The sequence below is a fragment of the Schistocerca nitens genome, chromosome 3, assembly GCF_023898315.1.
Source record: "Schistocerca nitens isolate TAMUIC-IGC-003100 chromosome 3, iqSchNite1.1, whole genome shotgun sequence".
NCBI lineage: Eukaryota > Metazoa > Arthropoda > Insecta > Orthoptera > Acrididae > Schistocerca > Schistocerca nitens.
The window spans coordinates 220,069,403-220,092,333 of record NC_064616.1 but is presented as its reverse complement, the minus strand read 5'-3'; the positions used below and the strand labels follow the sequence as shown (position 1 = coordinate 220,092,333).

At 38.4% G+C, this 22,931-nt stretch overlaps 1 protein-coding gene across 1 annotated transcript in view; it reads right to left on the bottom strand.

Annotated features, from left to right (window-relative positions):
* Window positions 1-22,931, bottom strand: part of LOC126249154 (uncharacterized) — a 325,728-nt gene that overhangs the window by 281,350 nt on the left and 21,447 nt on the right. Inside the window, exons 3-4 of the mRNA XM_049950809.1 lie at window positions 14,273-14,310; window positions 1,386-1,555 (exon numbers count right to left, since the gene is read on the bottom strand). Of these exons, the coding sequence (XP_049806766.1) occupies window positions 1,386-1,555; window positions 14,273-14,310 (208 nt within the window). The remainder of the gene's footprint in view (window positions 1-1,385; window positions 1,556-14,272; window positions 14,311-22,931) is intronic.

Here is a 22,931-nt window from a genome sequence, read left to right as displayed (position 1 = left end):
CTTTGACAAATTTCTCAACTTTTTTGGACATTTTCAATTTAACATTCCCTCCTGAAATCTGTCTCAATAAAATTACATATTGTAAATTATCAGATTATATAATGCACTGTTGGTACTTGACAAGTCTCCTGTACATTACATCAATGACAGAAGTTTGTGTGTAACGAAACAATAAAGTTATGATTCTGACACACTTTACATTGAAATTGGACTTTACAACTCATTTAAAAAAATTGTTAATGGCAAATTCAATGCATTTTGCAGCTGGCATAGACAGGTGCTGTGTTGCTGATCTGAGCTGGTGTTTACATTTTTCTGAATTAGCCTCTATTTTAACTACAGCCTAATATACCATAGTCTCTCGAACATAATACTGCGCCCAGTAATTGGGAGAAAGAAGAAGGGTTGCAGAAGTGATCCACAAAACTACTGTCCAATACTCTTCACATCCAACTTATAGCATATTCTGAGCTCAAACATAATGAGATATCTTGAATGGAATGACCTTCACCATGGAAGCCAGCATGCATTCCGAAAACATCTGTCATACAAAACACAACATTCTTCCCTCGATCGATATGCGAATGAGACACAAACAAGATGTAATAAGTGGTCCAACTGTAAGTACCCTCAGTTATGCACTTCACAGTGGTTTGTGAATTATATATGTAGATATAGATTATGAAGGCCTGCTGAGCAATCCTGGTAGCTCAGATTAATCTAAGACTTATAAAAATGAAAGAAATATTAATATCTTGAACCGAAATCAAATGACACATTCCTACACACAAAGGTCAGAATACACTGAAACACATTGAACTGACAGATCTGTACATGCAAACTCCCACAATACACACACACACACACACACACAATTCCCTGCAGAATAATCAACTGACTTTAGGCTCTTCAGTATTTTAAATTGTTTTGGCAGTGGTTCAACTTTCATAACACAAAATTTGGTGTTTCATGGTGTTGCATAGTAAATACAACAGGAAAATATAAAGCAACTAGACAATCCATTCAGTGGATTGCCAGAGCACCTGCATGGTGTACTACAAGGCATATTATAAAAGTTAAATGGCTTGCACTGAAGAAAAACTCTTTAACAGAAACCAATGTTTCAGAAGAATGTGCTTCCTAAAGCTAATACTTGTCAAATAATTACATAAAGTTCAGAATCAGATTGGTTTATATGATCTAGGATACATGACTATGGGAATAACAAGGATTTACCCATTAGCTGTTCCAGTGTTTGGAATCATCTGCATCCCTGTAAGTCAACAAGTCCACAAAGCTTAGAAACACACTAAATACCAGATAAAGCTCTGTGACATACACTTCAAAGCTTTCATTACATTATAGAAAGGAACATCTGTAGTTACCTGTGCTGTTGGTACTATTGGCGTTCGTTCTGGCTGTAGTGATATTTCTGGTTCCACTTGCTGAGGATAGTGTGATGGAGATAGAGAAGGATATGATTGTAGTTCACGAAGTGCTTGTGCTACGAAGTCAGCACTTACTTCCTCAATTTCTCTCTTCTTTCGTTTGGTCCCTTTGAAACCATGTTTTGACACATAAAAAAATTGAAATATTTATTTTACAATGAAACAAAAGTCTGTCCTGATTTCACAATAAAACCATAGAAACACTTGTTTCTTCTCAATTTACTACATTTCAGTTAAGATCTAATGAATATTACACAGTAACTTCCGACACATACAACTGAAATCTTATTTTAAACACAAACGTTTGTACACAGTGAGAAAAACGGAATGCAGTTAACAACATTTGGTGTCAAGGATAAGGAACACAAATGACAGAAACAATATGTGTATGCAAGGGTGATAGCAAGAGATGATAAAGGAAGTAAAGATAGAAATGGAACTGATAACAAATGAGCTTACTTTAAACATTACAGTTTCTCAATTTGATCTATTACAGTGGGCATTCCCCATCAGTACAAAAAGTTTCAAGACTGGGCGACTAAGAAATACAGAAACATTAAGATGGTGATTTTAATGCTTCATTTGTTCTACACAGTCTTCCTCCCACCACTTGAGTACAACACACAAACATTCATATAACCATGTGAAACCATCAGACAAGTCCCCTTTGGAATGTTGATCAACTCGCACATCACATCGGCTTGAATATCAGTTATGTTGTCAAAGCATTAACCTTCATGTGAATTTATGTATTCTGTCATTTTTTTTTTGTAGGTTTGTATTAATGACATCAAGTCTCATCACCCATGATGATTTTTTCCAGAAAATAATTGTCCACATTCTGCATTTCAATCAAGTCGTAGCAGGCATCCACATTCTGTTGCTTTTGTTCAGGAGTCAAGGTGTGGGGGACCCTCACTGTCTAGGATAACATACTGGGTTCTGTTACTTAAGACGTCTTCGAGCCACCCATATATCTGGGAACCTATTCCATATGCTTGTATCTTTGTAAATAATTGAATAAATATAATTGTAAATTGTAGAAAGTATACAAGTTTCTTAAAGAGATTACTGCAGGAGGCTCTTGGGAGTACTCTGCACATTATTCGGACTAAAGAAAATTTTCTTCGATGTGGATGAACTGCTCCAGAAGATAATTCCATGACACATGAAAGATTGGAAGTAGCAAAAGTAAGTAGACTTAATGACACTGATGTCTCTATGCTGTGAGATTGTCCTAATGGCAAAAGCAGCCGAGGACAACCTTTTTATGGTATGGATGACACGATGTTTCCAACTGACCGTACTGTCTATGTGGAGGCCTAAGAATGTGGTGCAGTGCGACCTTTGTGTGTGTTGACTGTTATGTACAATAGCAGAAATTTGTGATCAAAGCTGAATTGGATTTGATTAGCTTTGCTGAGGTTTACCGTCAGTGATTTGTATCCGTTGACTGTTTGTTGTTTATCATGATGGTAGTAGCAGCAGCAAACTTAGTGAACTTGCATGTTTGATAAAGCAAAGTCATTTATGTACATGAGAAACAGCAGCAGACAAGGGCAGATCCTTGAGGAACTCCATGGAATACAGTGTCCCAGTTAGACTCTACCCCCTCACCTGCTTTGCTACTCTCATGGAGAACTACCTTCTGCTACCTATCTTTGAGGTAGAATTTTAGCCAGTTTTCCACTACCCCTCTGATGTCATGGTGGCAAGCTTTGATGAAAAGTGATCTACACAGTCAAAGCCTTAGAAAGATCACATAGTATCAAAACTGGTTTCATTTTTTTTATCTCAGGATGTGGACATACCTTTTCAGAAACCAAAACTATCACTGACAATGTCAAAGTACTAGAGGTGCCTCACAATTCTGGAATGCAGCACTTTCTTGAGGACTTTTGCGAATGTGGGACATCTTTTGTGATGTGGCCTCACTATAACAAGCTTCATTCCATCTGAGAAAACATCCTGATACATAGAGGCATTAAATATGTGGGCTAAACTATGCGTACCTGATCAAAGTAGGTTTTCAGTAGTTTACTGGAAATATTATCTACACCTGATGACCCTCTGCTTTTTAGTGAAGCAGTGGTTTTCTTTGCCTCATTTCTGGTCATGGGAGATACTCTTATCAAACAATGGATAGTCCAGGTTGGAATATCAACAGTATTATGAAAACAAACAATGGAAAATCCAGGATGGAATGTAACAATATAATTCTTACAATATATATGAAAAGATAGCTTGCTACTCACTGTAAAGATGACACACTGAGTTGCAGACAGGCACAACAAAAAGACTGTTGTACACTGAGCTTCCAGCCAAAGCCTTCTTCATAAATAAAAAGAAATGAAAACACACACACACATTCACTCAAGCAAGAGCATCTCATGCATACATGACAGTGCAGTGGCCGAAGGGAGCAGATTTCTTTTTCTTTTTCTTTTCTGAAGAAAGCTTTGGCCAAAAGTTCAGCATGTAACAGTTTTTTCACTGTGCTTACCTGCAACTCAGCATGTGATATTTACAGAGATACACTTACCTTACTTACAGGATTGGAAAAATGGTGCTTCAGTATTTCCATGGCACTTTCTAAGGTGCCACCGCAGCCTATCTGCTCAACAGCAATTACGAAATGGCCATTGAAAGTTTTTGCAATTATCTCCTGGTTACTCATACATTTTTCTTCACTATTTAAAACAAAGTCTATTCGTTTAGCGGCACATTTGAGACCTGTCCCACTCCTTATTATGTACCTGATTGTTTTGATTTTACTACAGAACTGACTGATTTACCAGCTAAAATACAAACTTTTTGATAGTTTGATAACTTTGTTTAATACTTTGTAGTACTTTTTATAATTATTTATTTGGGTGGGGTTTCCTGCATTTTTTGCTGTGATGTACAATTCGCATTTCTCTTTGCAAGATAGTATTACGCCCTTTCAGATCCATGATTCTTTTGTGATTCCTTTGGGTTGATTCTTGTAAACTTTTTTGGAAAGGTAATTTCAAATATTGATGCAATTCCATTATTAAACTGATTATATTTGGAACTGACATCTGTTTTAGAACAAATGTGACTACAATTTTTTATTTTGGTGGCCTTAATGGCATTACCATTTATGGGCCCTACTGTCTTCCACTGAGGCTCAGTTTTACTCTTGCAAGCATTCATATTATTACTAGTACATCCATCACCATCATGATCAGAGAGACCATTTACTTTAATATTTTACTAATGATGATAGTGCCCTGTTTCCCTTCGTCTACAAAAAGGTTGTCAATTAGGATGTTCAAATATCAAGTTACCAAGTTACCCTGGTGGGAAAATTGACCACTGGGATGAGGTTACAGGTGTACATCACATGTTCCAGGTCTGTCTTCCCAGTACTGTGTGTTAGGAAGTTGATACTGAAATCTCCAAGTATCACAAAAGATTTTTATAATTAAATTGGTGCAGCAAAAGTGAGCTGAGCTGCTTCAGAAAGAGGTTGACATTCCCTGATATTGTCCTATACTGGGTGTCTCTCCTATATACCTGGTGTCTCTCCTATAAATCATCAGGTGCATTTTCTCTGGAATATTGGCAGAAATTTGCAATTTTGTTTTTGCAATGTGTACAAACAAATCCTACTCATCACATCTTTCATATGACACCCAGCATTGATGGAATGCATCAGTTTGTTTCCCTTTACAAACAAAATGGTTTTTAAATAAGAATTTTATGCATCCTATCAATAGAGCAGTCCCAAGTTAGTCTAGTACATCATTTGTTTTATCAAAGCATATTAACAGAAACAGCAAAACACGAAGAATAACCAGTACTCCAGCAGTTACTTGCAGCACTTCTGTGTGACGGTAGCAGTCTACACAGACCAGGCTGGCACTGTCACTGCTACAGGATTGGTTAATTTTCGTGTTCTACCCTCCCTGTTAATACAAATCAACAAAATGAACATCGCACTAGACTAATTTGGGACTGCTCTGCCAAATGGGCACATAAAATTCCACTTCAAAAATTAAGAGGGTATAATTACTCATATAACATTCAGTGGCCCATGCTTCAAATTGTTGCTTTAAACAAAAACTGTGTACATCAACTGCTTTACACTTGACAAAAATAACTACACTTCCTCCTTTTTCTTTCTTTCCTGCAATATGAAGGCATCAGACAGTGGTCAGGTATTAAAAGTCTTCCCAGTATTCAGTTTATTCACACTGACCACTTACAGCAGAAGAGGTTCAAACATTAAATATACAATTAACAATAATTTTTACAGTAGACGCTTTACAGTTTTGTTCCATAGCATTTAGAAATATCCTTACACGCAAATGCCAGTCACGTGTATTTCTAATAGTTCGGCTATCTTGTAAAATGGATGTTTGAGTAACTAATCATATATCTTAACTTTGGAATTATTATAGGGCAATGTCCAAGCAGATATTGAAAGTTTTAGTCATGTTATTTTGTGTGTGTTTGCAGTTTTGTGAGTCTGTGTCTTGATATATCGGTTACTGAACTCACTTACATTGCTTTTGACATAAATCAATGCTGTGTAAATGTCTAGATAAACAACACTCTAGAGTTTGATTAAGGGGGAATGACAGCGTGCCTTAGGTTTAACTTTTTTTCACTGACGTAGCAGCAATATCACCATAACAGTGTGCCACAGGAAACATGCAATTGAAATAGGCCAAAATATGCAACCTTCAGATACTCACCAGGGAATGCATCTGTCAGTTTCCACATGAGATAGCATACTCTTGCTATTCTCTTACAGAAATGGCTTATATGCTCCTCCCAGTTCCATTTTGAATCAGTGCGAAAGCCTAACAATTTAATTGATTAATTTTCCACATGTGTAGGAAAACCCAGAATTAGTTCCTGTGTTTTATCAGTATTACATAGTTCATTGGAAGAAAACCTATTCAGTGTCAGTTCTAATTTTTTCTGTGTTGCCTGATGCAGTTCTCTCATGTCATAGCGGGTAATGAGCAGTGTTGTATCATATCATGGACAGCAACTTCTCTGTCTCAAGGAAATTCATTATATTCGAACTGAGAATATGTTCGAGAATCCTGCAACAAACCGATGTTAAAGATATTGGTCTGTAATTTTGAGGATCCATCCTTCTACCCTTATTATATATGGGTGTCACCTGCGCTTTTTCCCAGTCACTTTGGACTTAACGTTGGGCAAGAGATTCGCGAAAAATGCAAGCTAAGCAAGGAGCCAATGCAGTAGAATACTCTGTAAAACCGAATTGGAATCCCGTCAGGACCTGGTGATTTATTTATTTTCAACCCATTCAGCTGCTTCACAACTCCAGGGATGTCTATCACTATGTCCTCCATATGGGGATCTGTACGAGACTCAAACGGTGGTATGTTTGTACGATCCTCCTACGTGAAAGATTTCTCAAATGCTAAATTTAAAATTTCAGCTTTCGTTTTGCTGTCTTCCATTGCCAGGCCAGACTGATCAGTGAGTGATTGGATGGAAGTCTTCGACCCGCTTACCGATTTTACTTAAGACCAGAATTTCCTTGGGTTTTCAGCAAGATCTTTAGCTAAGGTATGACGGTGAAAGTTCAAGTTTTAACTTCTGTTAAGCCAATGAGTTTTGCAATGCTATAGAAACACCAGTTTCCTTTCTATCAGAACAAATCTGTTTCAGCAGATACTGAATGCTAAATAGTAACAACAGTCATGTACAGACCACTGAGAATCTACAATCTACATCTGCATTACACACTTAAGTGCTGGCAGAGGGTTCATCAAAACACTTTCACGCCATTTCTCTACCATTTCATTCTTATACAGTGCATTGGAAAAACTAACATTTACCATATTTACTTGAATCTAAGCCTCACTTGTTTTCCCATGTAGCTGCATTTCCAAGTACTTCGCAAATCCGACTGGCAAGACTGTTTGGGATGTTTGTCAATACAGCCAACTCTACGTTCTGAATTTTTTCCTACCTGTGAGAAGAGATGGTTGCTAATAGGAACTTTTATGAATTGTGAATCACATGCAGTATTCTCTTCACCACAAGAATAATACGAATATAAATATTTTGCCACGTATTCTTTCGTGTTTGCTGCTATCTCACTTAAATCCTGCCTGCCTAATAAACTACTAAACTAGAATGAGACAACAGCAAATGCGGAAGAATATACATATCATGTCATGTTTCTATTCATATTATTCTTATGCCTAATAGTGATACAGTCAGAAATGAAGCACGGCAATTGACTAGATTTTTAAATCCAAGATGACTCTAATTTCTGTGCAGAATGTAATGTACTAAAGAGGCGTCTGCAAAGATTTTCAAACGGAGAAAACTTTTTGCTAAACTCTCGTTCAGAACATCTTCTATGACACACAGTCTATTATTTGGTTCTTGTTGATCATTATCAAGGAAAGCAGCAGTGTAAGTAACAACAAACTGCAGTCGCTTGCCATTGTTTCACTAATGAGACGATTCCTCTTTTTTTTTTTTTTTTTTTTTTTTTTTTTTTTTTAAGCGGCGGTAGCACGCACAAAAGCAAGCCATGCCGTGAGCGGCAACAGGCCATAAACACTCACTATCAGAATGCGACAAAGAATGCATGACACAGTACAATAATGCGTTTTTCAGCTTAGAGTGACGTAAACACCTATAACAAAGAGAACGGCACATATCAGATCAAAGAAAAATAAGCAATCAATTCAAACCAGACGAAGCACGTGAAAAAGGAAGGGTACCCGTATAAATAAGGACAGAGCACCTGACGCATAGCAATGGCTACCTGGTAAAGCTTAACTGCTAAGCTTACAACTCGAACCAAACTACTGTAGCTGTATCGTCATTCATTAGACCTAAATTGTGACTCATATTACAATGGACCAACTTTGTTTCGATTTGTAGGTGTGGCCTAAAACTTTTCTCCCCCCTTGAATTTCGAGTCTCAAATTTCAGGTGCGGCTTAGATTCGGGAAAATTTTTTTTTCCTTGATTTCGAGTCTCATTTTTCAGGTGCGGCTTAGATTCGAGTGCGGCTTAGATTCGAGTAAATATGGTAAATCTTTCAGGGTAAGTTCCAATCTCTTTTATTTTATTAGGGTGATCATTTCTCCCTATGTATGTTGGTGTGGACAAAACATGTTCACATTCAATGGAGATAGTTGGTGGTGAAATTTCATGAAAAGAACTTACTACAATAAAAAATGCCTTTTTTTCAGTATATTCATTATGGATGACGAACTGCAACTGTGATTTAAACTGAAGATTTATTTGGGTATAAATATGCAACCAGCCACTTTTTTGGGTCTTTATATCATTTATTGTACCGTTAACTAGTTTGAAAGCCACTAAAGGCTCATCACCAGATGGAGGTGTTACAGGAACATTATCTGGACCATGTGCTACGAAACACTGAGGTGATGGTGCTGGCAAAAATGATGGTAATTTATAAAGTTATTGATAGTGAAAAGTTCATGAAATAAAACGTTGTTCTATTTTGGCAACTTACAGTGCACTGCTACATGAAATCCATGGCACCATGGTAAATATGTTCCCATAATGTACACTGTCCACTTACACATGTATTATGGGAATGGATTTGCCATGGATATTAGCAAACAGTGCACTGTAAGCAACTAAAAAAAAGTTTTTTCATACATCTACATCTACATTTATACTCCGCAAGCCACCCAAAGGTGTGTGGCAGAGGGCTCTTTACATGCCACTGTCATTACCTCCCTTTCCTGTTCCAGTCGCGTATGGTTCGCGGGAAGAACGACTGCCGGAAAGCCCCCATGCACGCTCGAATCTCTCTAATTTTACATTAGTGATCTCCTCGGGAAGTATAAGTAGGGGGAAGCAATATATTTGATACCTCATCCAGAAACGCACCTTCTCGAAACCTGGACAGCAAGCTACACTGCGATGCAGAGCGCCTCTCTTGCAGAGCCTGCCACTTGAGTTTGCTAAACATCTCCGTAACGCTATCATGCTTACCAAATAATCCTGTGACGAAACGCGTCGCTCTTCTTTGGATCTTCTCTATCTCCTCCGTCAACCCGACCTGGTACGGATCCCACACTGATGAGCAATACTCAAGTATAGGTCGAACGAGTGTTCTGTAAGCCACCTCCTTTGTTGATGGACTACGTTTTCTAAGTACTCTCCCAATGAATCTCAACCTGGTACCCGCCTTACCAACAATTAGTTTTATATGATCATTCCACTTCAAATCGTTCTGCACGCATACTCCCAGATGTTTTACAGAAGTAACTGCTACCAGTCTTTGTTCCGCTATCACATAATCATACAATAAGGGATCCTTCTTTCTATGTATTCGCAATACATTACATTTGTCTATGGTAAGGGTCAGTTGCCAATCCCTGCACCAAGTGCCTATCCGCTGCGGATCTTCCTGCATTTCACTGCAATTTTCTAATGCTGTAACTTCCCTGTATACTACAGCATCATCCGCGAAAAGCCGCATGGAACTTCAGACACTATCTACTAGGTCATTTACATATATTGTGAAAAGCAATGGTCCCATAACACTCCCCTGTGGCACGTCAGAGGTTATTTTAATGTCTGTAGACGTCTCTCCATTGAAAACAACATGCTGTGTTCTGTTTGCTAAAAACTCTTCAATCCAGCCACACAGCTGGTCTGATATTCCGTAGGCTCTTACTTTGTTTATCAGGCAACAGTGCGGCACTGTATCGAACGCCTTCTCGAAGTCAAGGAAAATGGCATCTACCTGGGAGCCTGTATCTAATATTTTCTGGGTCTTATGAACAAATAAAGCAAGTTGGGTCTCACATGATCGCTGTTTCCAGAATCCATGTTGATTCCTACAGAGTAGATTCTGGTTTACAGAAACGACATGATACGCGAGCAAAAAACATGTTCTAAAATTCTACAACAGATCAACGTCAGAGATATAGGTCTACAGTTTTGCGCATCTGCTCGACGATCCTTCTTGAAGACTGGGACCACCTGTGCTCTTTTCCAATCATTTGAAATCTTCTGTTCCTCTAGAGACTTGCGGTACACGGCTGTTAGAAGGGGGGCAAGTTCTTTCGCGTACTCTGTGTAGAATCGAATTGGTATCCCGTCAGGTCCAGTGGACTTTCCTCTGTTGAGTGATTCCAGTTGCTTTTCTATTCCTTGGACACTTATTTCGATGTCAGCCATTTTTTCGTTTGTGCGAGGATTTAGAGAAGGAACTGCAGTGCGGTCTTCCTCTGTGAAACAGCTTTGGAAAAAGGTGTTTAGTATTTCAGCTTTACACGTGTCATCCTCTGTTTCAATGCCATCATCATCCCGGAGTGTCTGGATATGCTGTTTCGAGCCACTTACTGATTTAACGTAAGACCAGAACTTCTAGGATTTTCTGTCAAGTCGGTACATAGAATTTTACTTTCGAATTCACTGAATGCTTCACGCATAGCCCTCCTTACACTAACTTTGATATCGTTTAGCTTCTGTTTGTCTGAGAGGTTTTGGCTGCGTTTAAACTTGCAGTGAAGCGCTCTTTGCTTCCGCAGTAGTTTCCTAACTTTGTTGTTGAACCACGGTGGGTTTTTCCCATCCCTCGCAGTTTTACTAGGCACGTACCTGTCTAAAACGCATTTTATGATTGCCTTGAACTTTTTCCATAAACACTCAACATTGTCAGTGTCGGAACAGAAATTTTCCTTTTGATCTGTTAGGTAGTCTGAAATCTGCCTTCTATTACTCTTGCTAAACAGATAAACCTTCTTCCCTTTTTTTATATTCCTATTTACTTCCCTATTCAGGGATGCTGCAATGGCCTTATGATCACTGACTCCCTGTTCATGCTTACAGAGTCGAAAAGTTCGGGTCTGTTTGTTATCAGTAGGTCCAAGATGTTATCTCCATGAGTCGGTTCTCTGTTTAATTACTCGTGGTAATTTTCAGATAGTGCACTCAGTATAATGTCACTCGATGTTCTGTCCCTACCACCCGTCCTAAACATCTGAGTGTCCCAGTCTATATCTGGTAAACTGAATTCTCCACCTAAGACTATAACATGTTGAGAAAATTTATGTGAAATGTATTCCAGATTTTCTCTTAGTTGTTCTACCACTAATGCTGCTGAGTTGGGAGGTCGGTAAAAGGAGCCAATTATTAACCTAGCTCGGTTGTTGAGTGTAACCTCCACCCATAATAATTCACAGGAACTATCCACTTCTACTTCACTACAGGATAAACAGTGACAAACACGCCACCACCAGTTGCATGCAATCTATCCTTTCTAAACACCGTCTGTGCCTTTGTGAAAATTTCGGCAGAATTTATCTCTGGCTTTAGCCAGCTTTCCGTACCTACAACGATTTCAGCTTCGGTGCTTTCTATCAGCACTTGAAGTTCCGGTACTTTACCAATGCAGCTTCGACAGTTTACAATTACAATGCCGATTGCTGCTTGGTCCCCGCATGTCCTGACTTTGCCCCGCACCCTTTGAGGCTGTTGCCCTTTCTGTACTTGCCCGGGGCCATCTAACCCAAAAAAAAAAAAAAAAAACGCCCAATCCACGCCACACAACACCTGCTACCCGTGTAGCCGCCTGCTGTGTGTAATGGACTCCTGACCTATCCAGCGGAACCCGAAACCCCACCACCCTATGGCGCAAGTCGAGGAATCTGCAGCCTACACAGACGCAGAACCGTCTCAGCCTCTGATTCAGACCCTCCACTCAGCTCTGTACCAAAGGTCCGCAGTCAGTCCTGTCGACGATGCTGCAGATGGTGAGCTCTGCTTTCATCCCGCTAGCGAGACTGGCAGTCTTCACCAAATCAGATAGCAGCCGGAAGCCAGAGAGGATTTCCTCCGATCCATAGTGACACACACTATTGGTGCCGACATGAGCGACCACCTGCAGATGGGTGGACCCTGTACCCTTCATGGCATCCGGAAGGACCCTTTCCACATCTGGAATGACTCCCCCTGGTATGCACACGGAGTGCACATTGGTTTTCTTCCCCTCTCTTGCTGCCATAAAGTTCTCATTATCAATAACTACGTAAATTTTCATCTTTTTCGCCACCAACACCACCACCCCAGCATCTAGCTGCACAAGGTCCAGATAGTGTTCCTCTAACACCCCCATCTGATGATGGGACTGCAGTGGCTTGAAAACTAATTAATGGTACAATAAATCATATAAAAAATATATAAAAAGTGACTGGTTGCATATTTACATCCAAATAAATCACCAATCAAAAAATTTCTTGGTTTTAATAATTATTACCCCAGCTTGTGTATCATATCTGTGACATTCTCTCTCCTATTTCTTGATAATACAAAATGGTCTGTCCTTCTTCGAACTTTTCCTATGTCCTCCACCAAAGACAGACAAGCATAATATAAGCAGTCTCTTTAACAGACCTGTTGCATCTTCTACATGTTCTGCCAACAAAACACAGCCTTTGGTTCACTTTCCCCACAACATTATCTGTGTGACTGTTTCGACTTAAGTCATTTGCATTTGTAATCCCTACATATTTAGCTGAACTGGTAGGCTTTAGCTTTGTGTGATTTATCATGCAGCCAAAATTTAACAGATTCCTTTTAGTGCTCGTGTGGATGACCTGACATTTTACTATATAGAGTCAATTACCACTTTATGCACCATACATATATCTTGCCTAAATCATTTGGCCATCTCCACAACACAACTGTGAAAAGAAGTCATTGAACATAAGGGAATCAATAGTCAATGTGTACCCATATCAACTACACCAGAAGACCCCGGGTTTCCGATACACAAATTCCTCTCATTGTTGGAGGATATCACACATGTATGTGGCTCCAACATGATGGAGCCACACCTTATTTTGAACATCTTATTCAGCAGATATTCCCTGAAAGATGAAGTAGATGAGGAGGTCCTGTTTCATTGTCAGCTTTTTCACATGACCTGACTCCATTTGATTTCTTCTTGTAAACTCGTATGAAAAGTCTTGTGTACTGTGCTAAAGAGGAACCACTGTCAAGAACTCTCACTACCTGTGACATTGTTCAAACAACACCAGCACTGTTCGAGTCTGACACAATAACCTATTACAACACAGAAGGAGAATGACGCCACTTTGAACAACTGTTGGGAATGTAATACATTGTGAAAATTTTGCAGATAAATAAAACTGTTAAAAAGTCTGTCTACCTGGATTTCTATTGTCACCAGCAAACCAACAATACAATTGAAATTCTCTACTTGGATTTCTATCATCAATAAAAGACCAATATATTTGAAATTTTCTGATTTTACTTATAACTTTTGATCTGGTGTTTTTTTTCTGGGACAGAGTTCCTTATCTCAAATTGATACAACCATCCAGAAATATTTTAATGTCTCCTCAGATGTATATGTATTTCCACATTGTCTACAAATAACGCTTCAGCCATGGGAAAGAAATATTTATCTGCAGCCAAAGATGGTCACCAGTTTTTACTGTACCATCAAAAACGCTCTACTGTCATCTACAGAGACAGCAAGGACTTCGCAAAGTGAGACATCTTTAATAAATTGTTTCCATCCATGCATAGACTATTGCAGAAGTGGTATGAAAACAAGATTCTTAGATGCAAAGAGATGTGGGAGTTATATGCAGCTCTCTTTTTTTAAAAATTATAGCTATAACCATATTTCAAAACAAAAAATAAATAAAATTCTAGTACTACTTTCTGATAATGTAATTTTTTAAGAAAATGATGACTACAGAATTAAAGTGTAAATATTGAATAACAGTCTTGCAAAACTGTGAACCATGAATGAATAATCTTGAATTACTTACGCCTCTTATCCATACTAACAGTCCAACGAACAGACAAGCTGTAACACAAAGAATAAATATTACCAACAGCTTCAGAAACTATCTTACATTACTATTTGAAAAAAACATTATCAGTAAATTATGCAAACTCAGAAGCCATTGGCTTTCATAACAACATCATCACTATTCGTATAATAATTTAATTAATAATATACTAGATTAGGAACATACAGAGTGGCTGTAGTAGACATCAAAACATGACAAAAATTAGATGAATGTTTGTTTGATACCCATCAGTTCTATTTTCAAATTACTCATACTTTATTAATATCTTTCAAATCTCTTCCTCATAAATAGACAAATGCCAGTCATTTGAGGGTTTACTGTCTCAAAAGTATTTCTTATCACCACAATTCTTTAATTATATTACGCATACAATAAAGCCAGTATAAATAATACAGCATTGTACACTAGGTAATATACCAAATGTGGTAGTGCATTTGTTATGACACTGGCCTCAGGATTGGAAGGCCATTCTGATTTTTATTTTTTATAGTTTTTCAAAATACCAAAATGAAACCTTCAGCACAGCCAAAGGAGACCACCTGTCCTATCCTCATTAAATACATCTGCATATATTTATATGTCTGTATATTTGTCAGGTACAGCAACAACTTTTAGATAACTAGATCCAATGGAACTTTTTATAATTTTTCAAAGTAATTAACATCTGCATCCATGTTGAGTTGTCCAATGTTATCTAAGTTCAGCCCTTAAATAAGTTGTTAGACACACTGAATGCATTAAAATTTCTTTTTCTCTTTGCTCAAAATTTCGAGCATAATGTGAATATCCTTTTCCTTTGTACAGTATCGCCCCATCGTATTACAGAAGATAAGCACAAAAATTCTGTTGATCTCACATGATGCGACAGTGATCCATTGTATCAGAATGAACTTCTTCTCCCATTGCAGGAGGTCACTATAGCTTTTCTTCATATAGACTCCTGGATTTCCTTCTCTGATACACAACCATGAATCAGGGTTAATAGTAATCCTCAAGATGTATTTTCTTGAAGCACTATCAAATTCATGAAGTTTTTCCTGCCATATTTATAACCTTGTGGGGCCGAGCTGGCCTAGCAGAAATAATGATATTTTTAAGGCCTTCCACATTTGGAACTACAGAACATTTTGGATGTTTCTTAATCAGAGCAAAAGTTATACCACTGCATTCACCCATAAGAAACCTGTGTTTTATGGTGTCAAAGAAACCATTAGTGACAAATACGTAAAACAAAATGATTCTGCTCTCCAACTGACTGCGCAATTGTCACACTACACACAAAGGTTATGGCTTTAACTTGTGAGGTGTAAGATATTCAGGACTCCTGACATTCAGGAAGCCATCTCATTTTGCCACTTTCTTATTGACAGTTTCTTAAGTAATGTAGGGTTTCGCAACAACTCTGAATTCTTGTACAAGCTTTCTTTTCTGTTTCTTTTTCACACTTTCTGATGAACTAAAAGCTTCGACATCCATCTTACAAAACACACAGATCTTAGTAAAATAATAAACTGAAAGAGCAGAAAACCACATTACAGTGCAAGATAGATTTCATACAAAAGCTGGCATTCGTTCATGCTGTGGCACTTAGATCTTGATAGTGCAAAGTACCTCTGCACATAGTGGTGGCGCCATCTTTTGGTGCCTTATAGGATGAAAATGGAAATGACTTTCTACTTCAATCATATAGTTCTGTACTGGCATCAGAATGCAGATTACTGTAGGAAAAAAAGTGCCAACCAACCAAATCTGACACTTAGACCAGTTAGCTTTTCCACTCTACATATGTGTTTTAAACATCTGTTTATAGGTCCAGCTCACAATCAATACCCTCAAGTTAGACTTAGAAATGTCTTCACTTTGTGTCTTAAGACTCCTGCAGAACATCTAATATACAGGATATAGCATATTTTGTCTTGGTATTTGATGTAATTGATTATTTAACTAACATGGCATGAAGGATATCTAACATGGAAAACTGCATCACCATCACATAGCTTATGGCACTTTCCTTTCCCTTTTACAGGCTACGTTTTTCTTCTCAAACTATATCATTTTTCTCTTATGTATCTAAAATTAAAACTGGGATGCCTAAGCAGTGCACTGTTTATGCTGACCTACTATTAATATTTCATTTAGATAAGTACGATCTTTGAAACTTGTAATCCTCATTTCAGTGACTCTGTACAGATTCTTTACTTGGTTCTTCTTTATCTGTTTTTACATACACACACTGTAAGCCACCATACGGTGCATGGCGAATGGCATGTTGTACCACTACTAATCATTTCCCTTACTGTTTCACTCACAAATAGAGCAAGGGAAAACTGAGTACTTATATTCCTCCAAATAAGTAATAATTTCTCATACAGCTAGCTTCAAAATTTCCTCAATTGTGTTCCTGGAAAAGTACAGTGCAGTTCATTGTCCATGTGAGTAAACTACTAGTGTCCTCCTTCTCAGCAGTTCTATTACAGCAATAGCTGTGTCACATGGAAGTATAACTCGTTTTAGTTCATTAGTTTGGATGGGTTCTTCTTCCAATACGTGCCTCAGTTACACATGTCTGTGTGCAAAAAACAGCTCATGGTGAGAAGAAAAATGTAAGAGGCTTTTCATTTTAGTATTGCTTTATTTATTTTTTGTCATTTTTAGAAACAAATTATTTTCTTTTTTGTTTTTAGTAATACCAGGACACCATCATTACTTATAAATTTATATTTCAGCTCTTTCAAGCAATACCAACCGCCACCTTTTGCTATGAGTAACCTCTCTCTCTCTCTCTCTCTCTCTCTCTCTCTCTCACACACACACACACACACACACACACACTAGAGCATCGTAAGAACGGAACTGTCAAACTGCTATCACATCATAACTAACATTTAATTTCAACATCTTGACATCATTTACGATCTTAATAAAGCGGTCCACTAATGATTCAATATGGACATCACATCACTCTAGACATACTTGAAAATGGAATAATGGAGCAATTAATAAGACTGTAAAGATCATGATGAAGTCACATATCTTCAGTCTGTAAACACAGCAAATAAACTGGCTTCACAGCCAGTGTAACAATCACATGTTAACAGCTACACGTCTTTGTGATGTCACAGACAGCATTTATTATTAAAACGTATGTTATATAAGTGTAATTGGAGGTTGATGGTGTTAAGAAAGGCGTTAGCAAGCGCAGAGGGAAATGATTTAGAAAGTCTGGAGATGAATATTGTTGGCAATTTTTTTTTCTTGGTCAAGAGAGAATTTTGTGTGAATAAAGAGAAGGTCAAGTATTTGAGGGCCAATATAGAATTTGGGTGAGTTCTTATTTTCTGAAGACAGGGGTTTGAGTTGAGAAGTTTGATTTAAATTCACTTGCAGGTAGGAGGGCGCTATATTGAGTGAGTTCCTACTTTTGTTTGAATAGGGATTTGAGTTGAGAACTTTGCGTTAGATTAAATTGGCGATAGCGATGGCTCACGTATACGGGCATGTGTTTTTCGGGACGATTTTGGATTAGGCAGTGGGATTATGTGGATTGAATAATGAGACATGCGTGATCAATTAACATAGCGAGGGGTCTCGTGGCGACCAAACGTGCTGTTCTATAGTCATGGCGGATTCGACTCTCAAGCAAACTTTATTCCAAAAGTGTAGCATGGCGTTCTCGATCGCACAAAGACACATGGTGGATCGCGAACGGTTGGCATCGACAGGTTCGAACGTGTCCAGGAAAACAACTTTCGCACCAAAAGCGTGGCAGAGCGTTCTTTGTCATACCACGTGCTAAGCCGAACAGCCAACCGCTGTGTGATTCCGCTCCCAGGCAAACAATTTTGGTGGGAAACGTGCAGAGGTGACGAATACACGTGGTGAACAGACCATTGTAACGTCAACCTTGGCAAATTCCAGCATGTCCAGTGAAAACATGTTTACGACGTGGGAGCGATCGCTGGTCCAGCAGCTAGCGCGCGCTGGCCTCAGCGCGCCGCCAGTCCAGCGCGCAAGCAGCCGCCTCACGTGACCGCCGATGGCAACGGCCCGCACACTGCCCGGTGGGGCCAGGGGATGGCGACAATTTGAACTAATTCAGTTGGAGCGCGGATGTTGTGGCGATTGCACCAGATGTTGCTGCAATCTCGAAGATGAGTACTGATTCTGTTGGAGAACAAGTGATGACTGTACTGCTTGAAATAAAGACTTCAGTCCCTTTGCCCCTGCAAAATCAAAGGACGTGACTTAGGTTATTATACGTACACTTTATTATTTGACGTGATTTTGATAGGTTAGCAGTGAAAAAAAAATAAGTGAGCACGAAAGCTCATAGGATGTGGACTATTTCATACGTGTGATCGATTATGGTGTTGGGATTTGAACTTGTGATAGATTTTTGTTATGGATGTAACACAAATGGCTTTCTCGCCACGAAAATTGGACATCTTGAATAAATAATAATAAATAATAAAAAATATAAGTAGTTTACGAGACATTATAGTGTAAGAATTTGAACTTGGTGCAATTTTCTAGTGGAGGTAGACCAGTAATAATAAATGATGAATGATAATAAATAATAATGAATAATAATAAAGACGAGTACGGTTTTTGCAGCCATTATCGTGTTGGAATTTGAATTTGGCGCAAATTTTTTCTGGAGGGGTTTGGTTAGTGGAGATAGCCCAATTGGTTTTCTTCCCGCCAAAATCCGCCTTCTTGAATGACGTCACAGTGGCGCTCTATGGTGGCAGGGGTATGAACTAACACTGTTGGACTGCATACACACGTGCATGATATAAATAATAATAAATGATAATGAATGTTAGTAAATGATAATCCATAATAATGAATAATAACAATGACAAGTACGGATTTGCATGCATTATCTTGTTGGAATACGAATTTGGCGCCAATTTTCTTGAGGGTTAGGTAAGTGGACGTAGCCATATTGACCTATTTTCCCGCCAAAATTAAAAATTCCCGCCATTTTTTCTGGGGATTAGGTTAGCGGGAGTAGCCATATTGGCCTATTTTCCCGCCAAAAGCCGCCATCGTGGGTGACGTCATGCGCTGTTGACAAGTCAACACGCCGCCATCTTGAATAAATTTGGCAACAATGCCGAGTGGCGTCACACAAACTTGTCCTACTGTGGTGATTTCCTGTTTCACTAATTAGCAACTGACAGGGGTCAGTTGCAGGAGATTTGTGATTGGTGATTGTGGACTGGGAAAATTAGACACTATATCAAATTTATTGAAAACAATGTATTTTCTGACATTTCTCTTATTCAGCAAAGTTATTCCTGCTATTGCCAGTCTTACATTTTATATCCTCTTAAATGAACAGAAGTATTTTGGCATTGCTTGAATGGGATCATCATCAGCCAATTAATGTAGTATATTAATTGAGACATTATCATGCTCTAAAACCATACAAATCGTATGTTTTCACATAATTATTGCCACTAACACAGGGAACATTTTTATTTCATGGTACCCTTAGGCCAGCTATGTCTTCAGCATGGTGCAACACGCATTTTATTTGCTTGAACACTTGGAAAACAAATGTACTTCAGTATCCTGTTGAAAGCTGCAAAATCCTCATAAACCAAAAAGAAATTACTGGATAATGTCATCACAAAAACCTTTGCAGTCAACTGCACTGTTTTCTACAGAGTTTGCCAAGTTTGTTTCAGAACTCATTACTGCAATTATACTATGAAAACTTAACATTTGATTTAGGCTGGAAGCAAAGGTGTCTACTCAGTAACTGAACACAGGAAGAAGTTCAAGATGTTTTCAATGGACATGAACCATAACAGAAATTAACGCTAAATGGGCCATTACTCCTGAACATTAGATTATTAAAAGAGGAAATAAATTTAGAGACATACTCTTCTCAAAGCCAAAAAAAGTGAAATCTAAACATCTATGAAAGGATCAAAACTGATTTAATTTCTTATAAAATTTGTATTAAGGTTTTTGTTTCCTTTTAAAACTGTCTTTGTAGGTCCCTTAAACATTCTCTTTGGTAGAGCTTTCACAACCAAGCTTTAGTAAATTGCATTGAACATAGCAAACATTGACCACTCCCTTTGCAAAACACGATATTTTTACCAAGCTCAATAATACAGGATGTACATAAAGTCTGGGAGGACTTTCAGTTATTATTGCACAAGAACCAAACATTGTACAGATATCATACATATGTCATTTTGAAGAGAAACCTTAAAGTTTTTTTTCATATATACAACAGCGTAATTTGGTAATTTGATGATCGTCAGCGCTAGTCACAAACATGGTGAGTTCAGGTGCGGAGTGAGCTTTCTGCATGTTGTAGTTTGACAAAAACAAGTGTGCTACAGCTGTTTAATGGATATTTAGAACCAAGAACAGTAAGAAGCCACCAACAAGGAAGACCATTTAGCATCGACACAACAAATTCGTTACGACGGGTTGCTTGTGCCCGGAAAAGAGCAGCAGACGTCCCAGTGTGAGTGAAGTGAATATGGAGCATGTACAAGCAACGTTCATAAGGAGCCCAAAGAAACCAATGTATCATGCATCCCATGAACTCAAAATGGCCCCAATGACAGTGTAGAAAGTGCTGCAACAGAAACTTTCTACGAAACCATTCAAATTTGAGCTAGTACAGAAGCTCAATGATGACAACAAAGACGAGCATTTTGAGTTCTGTTTGCAGTTGCAACAATTGAATGAGGATGGGGATGGCATTGTTAACTGCTTAATTTTTAGCGACGAAGCCACTTTCCACACTAATGGGAAAGTGAACAGGCATAATTGTCGAATCTGGGGTACAAAGCATCCACATGAATGCATTCTATTTGGGCATGATTCCCCAAAGGTAAAAGTTTTTTGTGCCTTATCACATCGAAAACTGTACTGGCCATTCTTCTTCACGAAGAGCACTGTCACTGGATATTCCTACTTGGACATGTTGCAGCAATGGCTGATGTCTCAAATGCAAATGGGACTCTCCATTCATCTTTCAGCAGAATGGGGCTCCACCCCATTTTCATCGTGAAATTTGTGGTTACCTGAACGGGGAGCTGCCGCATCGATGGCTCGGCCGTGTTAGAGAAGGGGACAGCTGTTTCATGAAATGCCCTCCCCGATCACCAGATCTCACTCCATGTGACTTTTTTTCTGTGGGGACACATTAAAGATCTAGTGTATGTGCCGCCTCTACCACACGATGCAGCAGAGCTCTGGGAGAGAATAGGGGAAGCGACTGCCACAGCCGATGATGCTATGCTGGGACGGATATGGTAAAAATTTGATTACCATATTGACGCCTGCCGGGTCACTCATAGTTCGCATATCTCTTCAAAATGCAATATGTATGACATCTGTACAATGTTTAGTTCTTGTGCAATAAATAATTTGAAAGTGTTCCCGGACTTTATGTACACCCTGTATACTTTACTCATGTGCTAACATGCTTGATATTACAACTCTATACCCTAAAATCTTATGGCCAAACATATGTCTCTGCATTAAACCCTCTCACAATTAAATGTTTGAGTTCCAATTCATTGTGCCTGTCTATGAATTTCTTGGAACATGTAATTTTATAATTATTTTTAGTAGTATTATGTGCCTTGGTGATCATTTCTGATATAACTACATTATGCTCAGTGATCCTTATTATGTGAAAATCTTCTAACAAATCTGATACAACATAATTTTTGTGCTTGCAAATTATCTGTGTTCAGCAGTTTCCAGAGATCCTTAGCTGGTTTTGCAGTAAATTTAGTATCATTTCTGATAATAAATAGTAATTTTCCCAGTTTGTCAACGTGAGACTAAAAAATCTGCAGACAGGAAGTTTCAAAACAGTGCACACTCCACTGTAGGCGGAAAAATTCATTCTGGAAATAATCTTCAAGAGTGCGGTAAACCATTTCTCTACAATATCTTTCCTTCCAAGAGAGCTAGTCCTGCAAGGTATGTATGAGAACTTCCATGAAGTCTGGGTGATAGGAAAAAGACACTGGTGGAAGTAGAGCAGTGAGAGCAGGTCAGAGATTGTACCTGGGTACCTCAGTCAGTAAGAAAATTGCATGTGAAAGGAAAGATTCTTGGTTCAAGTCTCAGTCCAGTTTTCATTTTCAAGTAAGTTTCAAAACACCACACATTACACTGCATAGCAAAAAATTCATTTTCTTTCTTGTATTCTTGAAATTTATTATTATTATTATTATTATGGTAATCTTCCAGTATCCTGCATACTGTAACAGACCCTCTTTTATTATTATTTTATCCGCTCGTTCGCGGATCTGAATAGCAGCCCAAATTTAGATAATTTATTAATGTGACCGTGTACCTAATGGGCTGGCAATCGGATTGGACTGCTCAGGGGATGTTACATTCCATATTATCCTTCGCAAATACTGTAATATGTACTGTTTGGTGGTAAGAAGGACACAACACAGTTTCACAAACAAGATCTATATTCTCAGCAAAAGCACAAAATAAGGAGACAGCCACTGCCTTCGTCAATACACTGTAAATGACGGCTAATCTCAGCACAGGTTTCCCTAGTTACTCTTAATCGTCACACGCAATATCCAATCACTGTAATCCAAGTAAT